Here is a 12,638-nt window from a genome sequence, read left to right on the forward strand (position 1 = left end):
TCAAAGCATTGAATCCTGCTTTTAAAAACCTCAAGTAAAATAACATACAGTAAGGATGTATGCAAAGAGGAAGAAATTATTATTTGTGGGTTTTGCAAGCCCTAGAACAACGGACCCTGCGTTTGATTTTAAGCCTCGCATTGAAAGAAAATGCAATCTCTACCCCAATGAACTAAGTTAATTACTGGTGTGTCCTACAAAAGGCTTTGTTGCTTTGTTTTAAGTATTATTCATGGCCAAAAGTCTCTAACCACTATCATAACYGCACACCCCAAGGATAAATTTGACAAGGTCAAAAATTGTCTCTGTTTAGAAGAGACGTTATCATGCTGACTGATACTGGTATTTGTAACATTTTATATTCCTTGTCCTTATGCTATGTTTTTAAATACATTATATGCACCCTGCTAATGCTTCTCTACTTGGAAACGCATCAACTTGCTCTTTGTTGATATTACAGCCACTCAGTATGACAATGGATTGGTATAACGCAGAATCACAACTAATATTAGCTGACTGCAAACCAGCTGGAGAGCAAATTCAAGATTAACCTTGTGTCTGTTTTTATCTAACAAATAAGCCTTTCTACTCAGATAGCTTCATGTCTGCTTTTCACCCTGGAAGTTTTCTACAATGTGAAATGTAAGTTGGGTCTTCCATATTTTTGCTGGACAACTGCTTTGGAATCACTGAGCTCATGTGCCTATAGACAGCCAGGAAAAGAAAGTTGACTAATACTGTAAAACCAATGCGATAAGTTTGACTAATAAGTTCAAATGAAAGTGCCCTAAGCTTGCTTTAGTTGCCACAACTTAAGAYCATGCTCAGACAACTGCTTGGGCTGCTGCTAACTCAAAGAGGTCGCTCCTGCATGGGAGAAGGAATGAGTCAGACTGTTCAACAAAATGAGCCTCAGTGAGCAAAACAAAACCAGGGAACACAGGCAAAGACACCCCAAGAAAATAGTAATTTTCTASTGGCAGCTAGTTACCCACGCTTAGGCCTACAGGCACATGGTGATCAACAGCCCTGCATCTGAACATCTGAAGAGAAGCACCACTGCTGTGATGCTGTTGAGAAAAAAAAAGAAAGCTGTTTTGAGGTGCCTTAAAAACAMATGGAAACTCTGAGTGTTGGTCATAAATACGAAAAACTCACTTAAAATATTCTGTCCAGACCAAGATACGTCTCTTCAAGAGATGAAGAAACTGAAAACCATGTCACAGAGAGAAACAAAAATTAGAAGAGGTTTAGAACATATAACTCATGTGGAAAAAATGAATGAGCTGGCCTCACACAAATACAGGCAGAGTAGACTACGGCGGAGCAAGACTATCTTGAAATATATAAAAACTTGCTAGAAAGAAGCTCCAGTTAGGGAACACGGAGCTTTTGAAGAGATCATCAGCAAGAAGAGTTTTGCCAAAACATAGAACTGGTTTTTAAAATACATAGCTCTCAGCTTTACCCCACAACTGCCAATGCAAGTCAATTAAATTTGTACAGCAAAAATCCTACTTATCTTAAAGGCAAGAAAAACAAAACTATTATGCTATTAATAGGGTCTTAATTTAGACCAAGTCTTAATTATAATTTCTCACTCCTGTTAACATCAAGTTTTATTAGTGAGAYTGTTGGTTAAAAATAACTGTTTCAGCATCACACAACACTACATCAGAGTACAGCAAAGGGCATGAGAAACAACAATAAAAAACAGTGCAACTTAAGACCAGTTTCAAAAGTACATTCAGAACGTTAGACGTCAATGCATTTTTGCAAGACAATGGGACTTGCACTTCAGTACATATATCAGTTTTGAAAAGAGAACAGGAGTTATTAAGTCACTCATCTCTTTCCAAGATGGTATCCTTCCAATTAAATTCTCTTAAACTGTCTGCRCAAAGGAGGTCCGTAATTACTATCACAGTGCAGATAAGTGCATCACAGCAGCATTGCAGTATTTTACAGGAAACAGTAACACACAGGGACACATCAGCGCTTGGGAATTAACTTGCCGAACGAATGTGCATGAAGTCAGCTCGCTGGAAAGGAAGGACCATCCTACAAAGCAGCAGTCAGCTTCTATAGAAGTGAAATATTCTCCATCTATGTGATACCTTTACTCAGCAGTGCTCAGTGCTAAAGGCATGAGAAAAAACGAGGTTCACAGAGCCCTTCAGTTGAATCAGCTCTGAACGGTCACACTTCAGAGTTTCATAGGGGTGAAGCACTCGCATCATGCACCACATCCAGCCCCATCGAATGTGATCAGGGATTAAATTCTCATCATGGCAGAAGGAAGAAGATAGCAATGACACAGGGAATAAGCCTTGATCCAAGGAAGGTATGCTACACACAAGTTTTCTACATTCCTAAGGATTACACACAMAAAAAAAAAATGAAACTGTTTCTAACACTACTACATTCCCAGCCACAGATGGATCCCTTTTTGCCGAAGAGCAGCGAAGGTTCTTAATCAGGTCTACAAATACAGCGAACCTTCCCATTGCTGAAAGTGAAGCATCACTCCATTAAAAGCAAGTTCATAAGCAAGTGTTAATCCCCATGCAATGTAACATTTATCATTTTTCATGCAAGTGCTCATTCCAAGAGGATTATCACTTCCCCATCCTGCCCTCTGGCTGACTACACGGGGCAGAGAAGTTGTTTATTCCATATGGAAGGGGAAAGGGAGGTTGGAGGAAGCTGTGATCTCTGGCTTCCAGTTTCGCTGTAGCTACTCCAAGTTGAGAGTGGGAAGGAGCACAGGCCAATCTTGCAGCAGTTGCTCTTCAACGAGAGTGCAGATATTGGCCCCCCAGCAGCTCTCTAGCAATCAGGAACACGGGCCATCTGACAGAAAGAGGGGCCCCAAGCGCTCCTTCCTAATGAACTCCCACCTGTATAGATCCTACCAGCCTGTCTGCGCAGGGGCTCCTTTACTTGCCCACACACACACRGCACTTCAGTTAAGCTTGATTAAAGCAATTCTGCTTCAAATGCCTCACATACTAACCGAGGTTAACTATCAGCACAGGTCTACTGCTGAGAGGTCTCCACACATACGAATCCATTCGTGCACGCTTATGAAATTTTAGCTGCCTTTCCCCATTAGTTATGCACCTTTTCTGAAAAAAAATGCTTTTGAAGTGAAAAGAGCATAGAAAAGAACACATTTGAAGCAGAATTATACTAGTTATAGGACAATTTTGCTTTCCTGTGGAACATTATATACTTAACTCTATACTTAGGGCTATCTTTGCAGAAATGACTATATACAGATCAGCTGGGCAGTCTTATATAACACATGAGCTCAAGCAACAAGTGTAGCATAAAACACCTGAAGACGAGTTTTAGACTAAAAACACAAGTCAGACCCATCACAAACAAACAGAATATTATATTTTAACACGCTACAATGTCACTAGCATTGCATATATAAAAGCAGCTAATACTGATAATTTCTACTGTACCCACTATCCGAAATAGCTCCTTGGAAGTCAATTCTGCCACAAAAACTAGATTACATGAATGACATCTAGTGGCCATATTCTTTCATAACAATCAACATACCCTAACCAAAAGGGTGACAGGCTTCACGTAAGAAAAAAAAGCAAGTTTTGGAAGATCAACTAAAAAAAGCATTTTCCAAGTTTTTATTTATTCCTTTTTCTGACCTCATGAACTTATTATCGTCATGTGAGCATGCCTTAATCTCTCCTTCATCATAAAATCAAGCAACCATAAAACCCCAGTTCCTCCAAATCTTAAATACCTACAGCTTGGAAAAGGGGCCGGGACTGGGGACACCTTGCTGGAACCCTCATTTATTTCAGTCATTTGAGGTAACTTTTGTGTTTATTCCCCATTACTAATAACTGATAACTGAAATAACTGATTTGTTCTGCTGGCACGGCACCATACTCAAGGGATTATGGTGTTTTACAGGGGTTTCTAGCTGGAGTGGCAAGCCAAGTAGCTATTAATATATGCAGGGTGATTACATCAGGAGTACATTGGGCGTAACACGTTGCACATGGACTTGCAATTCCTCTTTCATACTATTTAATCGTGTTTTAGCTTCTGAGTTGCTGCATCTGTTGTTATATAATGATAGTAAAAATCATAGTTTAAGGCACAAAGACGCTTTAGGACTAATCAAAAAATACTTTGACCAGATAAGTTATTAGTTTTTAATATATCTGGGAAAAAAAAACACAAATTCCTTAACAAATGTTGTCTTGTGACATTTCCCAGGAGATGAAACACAAGACTACATTGATTATCCGCTATCATTCATTAACAACAATTGCAATTATCTATAACTATGCYGTAACTGTTTTACAAATTCAAAGTGTAAAACGCTGAAAAGTATCTCAAAGCAGAAAAGTGCTAGAGGATTTTCCTGCAGAAAAAAAACATAGAGTTTCAGATTGTGAATTAGAAATGCTTTTCATTTGTATCTGGAAAGTACCCATTCACAGGTATCCATGCAGATACAAGGTCAGCTTCTTAAAATGCTATTTTTGCGAGAGGATGGGATACGTTTGAATGAAGTTTTAACTACRTTTCCCATTATGCACAGAGCACCTGTTCCAGGCTGCCCGAGGCATTGCTGCTGATTTGCTTTCCAGACGGCCTCTCTGCCCAGGAGAGAGGCTTCAAATCTCATTGAAGGACTATCACCTGAAAGACAGCAATAATGCTGTCACTTTGGAATATCTGCAACTTGTTCTCATCCTCATAAATGGTGAGTTTATCTATGCAGCATCCCACAGATGCTTACAGGCCGGTGGGGAATAGTTATTATAGCTTTTCATTGACTCGAATGGCATGGAAACAGAATCCTTGCCAATTCAACGCCTTGCACAGTGCAGGGAGGAAACGAGGGTCCCTTGCAATCCTGATAACACCAAAATATTCCTGTAGTCAGTAGTTAGTCTGTATCACAATAAGACTTTTCCAAAGAATCCAGTAAGGAAATCTACAAATGGAAACTTGTGCAAAAGATGTCAGTTCTAAACTGAGAGYACTAGAGTACTTCTAGAGCACTGCAAACTGCATCTATCTCGGTTTTCTGGAATCCAGGATGACACAGGCCTCTCTGGCTTCTCTCTTTCTTGCTGACTTGTAAGATAAGGATGAAAAAGGAGGCAGTTAATTTGAAAAAGATCATAGTTCAAGGGGATGCAGTGGGCCACAGAGGAGTCTGGGAAGTTGGGTATATGTCAAATAAGYCAAAACATAGATTTTGAGGATACTCAAAGTATTCTTTGAAAACTGAAAACATCCAGCGGGCACACTTTAGTGCTTGGGAGAACAAGCTTTCTTATTCAATCCATCTGTGAATACATCTCATTTTACTGTCAAATAGGTAATACTTTGAGAAGCTATATTTTACTGCTCAGAATAACAGTATAGGGCAATGGGTCCCCCAAGGCAATGAATAGTCTGGGTAAGTGTTACRTAGATGAGCGTCGTGCAATAAGATGTTTCGCCCTTCCTGAATCTAGGTCTCCTAAACCAAACTATTCAACTAAACCAAAACTATTAAACTCCTAAACCACACTATTGAACTGCAAGAATCTCAAAGAATGCTTGATCGATGTCACGTTACGGTAGAGAGAGGGAGACAACATGGGCTGAAAGGAAGCTAGAGAAAAGCTACGTGATAATGTATTTGTAAAAAACAGATCTTCACTAACCAACCTTGAGAAAAAGTGTTTCTTTGGTTTTAAAAGATGAAAGAATTAAAAAGTTTCAGGCCACCAGAAGATTCTCTATAACTGAGCCTACATCAGTAGTCTTTAACTGACCAGCTTGTTTGAAAACTCTTCATTCTCCTTATCCCAGTTTGAATATTAAAATACAAGCTTGGAATGGAAATAAGAGTGTACWCAGAAGAGACTTTTTCTTTCCATAGAGAGAAGGACCAAAAGCAAGTAGCCTTTTAGCTGAAAGTTTACCTCTGAAAGCAGGATTTTAAGCAAAATGCTGTCCAATTGTCAGCTGATGGCAGGGTGATAAGATGCCACAGGAAATATTCTGTAAATGTGCATGTTATGCTAGACTCCTTCAGAAGGATATCCGCTCTGGGCAGCCCAGCTGGAAGATGAAAAAGATTTCCAGCCTGGCATAGGCAAGATAACCATGTAGGTGAAACCATGAAAATGAGAAAAGACCTTATCACCCGAAATAAAACAGTAAAATAAGAAGATTTTACTTATCAGCAAAATTACATAAGCCAGATGCTTTTAAGTCCCTGATCTCCTTTGGATAATCACAGAGTGGCTGTAGCTAGATGTTGTGGCTTATTATAAAAGCTTATTGCACTAATYACCTGTACCATTCAGCCAAGAACTCAAGATTTTAGTTTCAAATTTTGAAACACAAGGCAAACCAGGATCAGGTTACATACAAGAAACTATTCCTCTATTATGTCCCATCACAGCAGTGACCTTTTCAAATTATACTCCCCTGATTCAAAAGGTGATATGCTCAAATCAGAAGTGTTGAGCACTCTAAAATTTACTTCTGATGTATATTTATTAGAATCCAGAGGTTTTTTCTCTTAGGTGCACTACAAAATTCACTGCTGTTGAAAACCTATGATATGCATATTTCCGCGGCTATATACAGCTCTTGCCATAGAAGAGTCTGGGTCCCGAAAAGAAGCTCAAATCCCTTTCCTTTGGGTACTGGTGATGAGCAAGTAGAACAGAAATCTGGACAGTTCAGGTGATTATGCCACAGAGGGTACACATTATTAGCAGATTAGGAAACCCTTAGAAGACTAGGAATGCCCATGTGCAAAAAGCTTTGTGCCTTTTTTATTATAGGCTTGTTGCCTGGACTAGAAATGGATTTTTAAAAAGGCCACGTATCTCGGTTYATCACTGTTTATGATTAAAAAGAGTTGCAGGAAGGAAAAAACCTAACCATTCACTAATGGTCAATTTCTATGTTTTTAAATGCAATGAAAAGGACGAAAGGTCAGTTTTGAAATAAAGTGCTTCATGGCCAAATGATGCTGATAGTTACAATCAAGAAGCCATATAGTTTTCAGTGAAATTAGAGAGATGTTCTCAAAGCAAAATTTGGCCCTGTAAATAGAAACAAATGGAGCCATTTGCAAAGATATTCTGACCAAAGCTATGAAAGTGAAGCTCAATGAAACAAAAATCACAATAGATTTGCATATAACTGTGGACTGCRTGAAACAGCACTACAGCTAGAAAGGAAACAAAACAGAAGTTTAGGTCTTAAGAACGAACAAACAAACAAAAGCACCACAATCTGCTGTTATGTTTACTCTGAATCATATTCAAACAATTATCTGAAATGCAATTTTTTTTTTTTTATCTGAATGACTTATGCTTCATTTGCCCAAATTACTTCGGGGTCCATAAAAGAAAGCACTGCAATATGTACTTAGCAGGCAAAACACAATATGTTAAGTAAGCAGGATGTGAGATGAAAGTCAGGTTTCAGAGCCCTACTGTAAACTAGACAACAAATAAGCTATAGAAAGAGCTCTAAAGGTAGTATCATAGCAATGGGGAGAGTTTTTTCAAGTTTTTAAAGAGCCTTGCAATCTAAGTATAGCTTATGCTACCAAAGTGAAAAATAATCTGTTAAAAAACATATTTACAGTTACCATCAGAAGAGTAACAACACTAAACAACAGGATGTTAACAAATGAGCCATAACACTAAAATAATATTTTTAATAAAATAATAGCAAGGAAAGAGAATTATTATTCTAATGTAAACAAATGAGCCATAACAATACTAAAATAATATTTCTATTATTATAATAGCATGGAAAGAGAATCCTTATTCTAATACTTTGTACAGCCCAGGGAGTCAGCAAATCCTTTAATATCATGATGGCGAACAGGTTAGTGGCAGGAAGAGCAAAGCACGTTCAGTTCCTCTCTCATCCTCTAACAAGAAACAAGCTTGTAAACAAGCAGAGCAGTTTAGAAACCAGTATCCCAGAGAAATGCCAGGAACAGTCCCTATCACGATTTAAGGGATTCCAGCCAAAAATAAAGAAATCCACATTCTGCCACGATGCGGGAATAACTGTTTGATGAGAAGTGATGAAGTTTATGAAACAAGGAATAGATTTTTCAGCTATATGTAAGCCCATATCTCTATACATTAACATGACATTAGGACACCAAAGCGATTAGCTCAAAAGAAAGAAAATTTTCTTAGTGTACTAGAAGAGTTTGCCCTACTAATCAGCCTAAGTTGCATTTTTCATTCATTTTTTTTCTGTGCTATCTGTGCTTAAATAACAACAGAGGTCACAGTAATTAAAGGAATTTCTGACCCCTCATTAGATGTGGCAGATAGAATTCCAGATCTGTGGTCTGGTTCACTCTTCCCCACCTGTTGTCTCAGCAATCTCAGAGAGCAAATTCGGGTTAAAATRTTAAATACATAAGAATTAACAGACCTTTATGCTCACTTACACCATTTTTGGAGGTCTGTGAGGTAAAAAAAATAATAAGAATAATCATCAAACTGAGAAGCAAAAGAAGTTAACTTCACAACTGGTATGAAAATCAGGTAACCCTTAACATAAAAAAAAAAAAAAAAAAAAAAAAAAAAAACCAGTCTGGTTTCTCTGCCAGGTAGGGAAGAGGCCAGCCATCACACCAGCTTTCAAGTTGTCCAATTTCAGCCGACACCTTTGATCTCCCCCAGGCTTCTGTTACTAATCTCCTGCTGACGAGGAATCCCGCCAAGTGCAGGAGCRGCAACGAACAAGGGCGCTTTGTGCTACCTGGGCAGATCCGTTACCGAGCGGTCCAGGTCACAGCACAAGGCGACTCGGGTCCCCATCTCTGCATCCACAAAATGATGAGTGTCCAGAGCAAAAGCAGCCTGCTGCTTTCTGCTTACCTGGTAGGGCACRAGGCTCGCGTGAGCTGTACCCCAGCGCTTGCCTTCGATTTTGCAGTTAAGGTAGTTGGCTGCTATGTGACTAAGACAGGCAACCTGAAGAGAGAGAAAAAGGACAAGTGCTCAGGAAAATTCAACCTTCAAGCAACTTATTTCATGTTTCCTGCATATTCATATGCGCTTTTATATATGAAAGTTAAAAACATTTGCTTTCACAAAACTAATATGGCATGGAATATATAGTGAAGTATGCAACATGTAAGTGCCTTGGTCAAAGTCCAAAAGGACGTCAGATGAATTTGTGGGCAAATTCATATTTCCTGAACTTCAAAACTTATATCTTTCTCTTTTTCCCTAACATTCTCACTATACATATAAACTATAGAAAATATTTCAGAATTCTTTAGCTCCTCACGTGATCTGTGATACTAATTAAGCAGTAGCCCTCAACAAATCGTCTGCCATTAAAATATAGAGAGATGTATCAAGTTATTATCAGAAAGACAAAAATCATAAAAAAGATTAATTTTGTGAAAAACATGGCACGTTAAATTTAGCAATCGTAATCTGAGGGCGGTAAATAAAAAAACACCTAGACTTTGTAATAGCAAGAACATGGCTCGGGAAAAAAGAAGTTAATATTTATGATGCAGTCAGACATGAAGAAAATCAGAGGTTCTATTATAAAACATGGCACATTTTTTCCTTTCTTTGGGAGAAAACAGTTTGCAACTACTTGTCGAGTACTGCATTGAAGCACAGCATCTCCCACAACAGGTTGTCACCAGTCAGCAGAGACCATGTTTGTTGTACGCCAGCTTTAAACAAGTTCTGACAGCAAGCACAACTATGTACGTTGGCTTAAMCAAGATGCCACAACTGTTTTCTGTCAAAAAAAAAATCTGTTTCCTCCCCTCCCTTTTCTCTCCTTTTTCTTTTTTTTAAAGWTGTCTCTCCCAGGAGGGAGAAATTCAGGACACCAATCAAGGTGTTCATGCTATTCCTCCTTCATATGCTATTACTGCCATGCCTCCCCAAGCATCTAGGTACAGCACATTTGCCAGATGCCAAAAAGGTCAGTAGACAGATACATGTAGATGAGTCCAATTTACACTGAAACATAACAACTAATTCAGATCCTACTAGCAATAAATGAGCTATATCAGTAATTTAGGGAAAAAAAAGGATGCTATTTCATTTTCTTTTCCTTTTTCCACATATCCTGAAAAGGAAGTATCAGCATGTCACTTAAGGTAAATATTTGTTTTGAATGTGCAAGTGCCGGTCACAGATATGTTGGTTTAGTCCATCAGAAGAATTAGCCCATTAGAAGAACAGGGAAAGGAAAATACAGATCAAATGAGAATATGACCTCTGACAAAGAGAGCCTGGCAATACATAATACCACATTCCTGCACACAGTTGAAAGCCACTTTGTATTTTGATTTCAGTTGCAGCTTATTGTATTTCAGCATCACCCCATGTAGATTAAACAACATCACATCTGTATTTCAGTATAAGATCCCCAGGAAAATCTCACAATTAGGGAAAGGGATTTGGGCATTATGTAGATTGGACTTCTTCCTTTTGGTTCACAGCTTGCTCAGCAGCACAGAATGAAATACAGCATGATTTCAAATAGAAGTTAATGAGTCATAAAGGTATGTCCATATAATTTACAAATAACAGATAACCTAGTCCCAGTGTTGATAAAATTTTTCAGTTCGGGATCACATCAACACACTGATACAGCTTCTATCACAGTAAATGGCTATGAAATTATGATGGATTTGCTGCCATGTTAATGGCTAGATGCTGTTCTATGTCGCTTATTTCTTTAACATTAGAGGGTTACTGTATTTCACACCAATTTTACTAATAGGGGAGATGCATCTACTACCATGGACTTTTACACATAAAGACAGAAGACACCTTCAGTCAAACAGATGCATCTAACTTTTCAGTTTCGGAAGCAAATGTTCTTGACTTTAAGAAGGACACACTGAAAATACAACCCAGTGAAACAGAAATCTTAAAAAGTTGTTATTGAGATAAAATAAAAAATATATAAAGTAGATAAAATAAATACAYATAATATTTAGATCTTGAGTTAGATTATTAGAAGCCCCCCAGTAAAGCTTCTGTTCAAACACTTGTGTCTGTGGCAACAGAGAGCCAGTGCCTGGGCAGCCAGCAGCTTCGCAATGCCAAGTGTTCCTGAAACGGCAAGTTGCCTGGACTACATTGAGGTCTCAGTTCAATGATATTCAGATTATGGTGCAGCACAACTCCATTTYATTCAACATGCTGTATGTTTGCTAACCAAATCTACACCTAGCTAACCTGCTGAAACTCTTTTACATCAGTTTTTTGATAAAGTACAGAGAAAAAGGCTTTCAATTTCCTTTGACATTCTTCTCCAAGTTGAGCATCTTATTTATGAAGTCCCACTAGCCAGCTAAAAAYTATTATTTTGATTACTGTTATGCAAATCTTTTATTGTCTACAGGTAAGAAAGTATTTCAGTAGCTTGTACGTTATGTACCAAATGATTTAGTTGAGTGAAGTCTTCAGCAACTTACCCCTTTATTAACAACTCTCCAATGAATTCAGACTTTATTCTAGTTCCACTGTACTATGAATTTGTGGCACTCAGTTCCAGGACTATTTTGCGGATTTKTCCTCTCCCTTCCTCAATCTGTTCATTCTCTTTGCTCCCACACCAAAGATATYATCTACACACTATATTGCAGTATGCCAAAAATATCGTATAACATCATTACAGATACTCAAGTATTTTTTTAACCTATATTTAAAACTGCATTCCTGAAACCATACCAACCCTTTAGTTTCCATTTTAATTAAGACACAAATCCATAAAAGTAACCTTTGCACTTGTAACATTAAAGCAAATGTAATACAATGACACAGACATCTCTGTACACAGTTGCTTGCAGAGACAGATCTACCTACTGTAAATGTGTGCTATCAGGTGTCTGCAGATAAGCAATTCTTTATTTCACATCAAGAAAGCCTGCACACACCTTAACATTCCTTTGCAATATTACAGTTGATGGCCAAACCAAGTATTTGCTTTACATACCAACCTAAACCAGAACAAAGAGAGYGCTGCATTAAGATCTGAAAAATTAGGCTCGACTTATGACAGAATCAGACAGATGGGGAAACACGATATTAAACGCCAGGAGGTGAGCAGACAAAGAAAAYAGACTGAATTTCAAAAGATTTTTATCAAGGTAGTACAAACATAATTTATTACAATGGATTCACTGACTCGATCAATCATTTATGTGCAAGCTCAACAAGTGCATATGAAAAACAAAACGAGACAAAGACGTGGAAAGAGGAGAAAATAACATCTTCATTAKTTTTTTTCTTTTTTCTCCAACTTTGTGTCTGTTTCAATGTCATGTCTGCTTTCTAGGCTTTGACACTTATCCGGATTATTTTATTATTTATTTATTTATTTTATTATTTACTTTTTACTCATTCTCTGCTTACTTTTTCTTAAAGTAAGTATGCTCTTAAGAGTATGCTCTCTTAAGACCTTTGAGTCACAAGCACAAGCACATTACTGCAGCACAAGTAACTTTACAGCACACAATTGGACTAGTAACCTAAATATCAACTTGTTAGTTAGTAGGAAAAAGTCCTGAATAACTTTAGTGCCTTTTGTCATGCAGAGACCAATAACCCTTCAAT

The 12,638-nt window shown here is 37.9% G+C and overlaps 1 protein-coding gene across 1 annotated transcript in view; it reads right to left on the reverse strand.

The window, feature by feature from the left end:
• The window catches only part of SUGCT (succinyl-CoA:glutarate-CoA transferase), a 278,027-nt gene that overhangs the window by 233,925 nt on the left and 31,464 nt on the right, over positions 1–12,638 (reverse strand). The window contains exon 8 of the mRNA XM_026035002.1: positions 8,916–9,011. Coding sequence (XP_025890787.1) covers positions 8,916–9,011 — 96 coding nt within the window. The remainder of the gene's footprint in view (positions 1–8,915; positions 9,012–12,638) is intronic.

This window comes from Nothoprocta perdicaria, unplaced genomic scaffold (assembly GCF_003342845.1).
Source record: "Nothoprocta perdicaria isolate Ctin4 unplaced genomic scaffold, notPer1 scaffold_154, whole genome shotgun sequence".
NCBI lineage: Eukaryota > Metazoa > Chordata > Aves > Tinamiformes > Tinamidae > Nothoprocta > Nothoprocta perdicaria.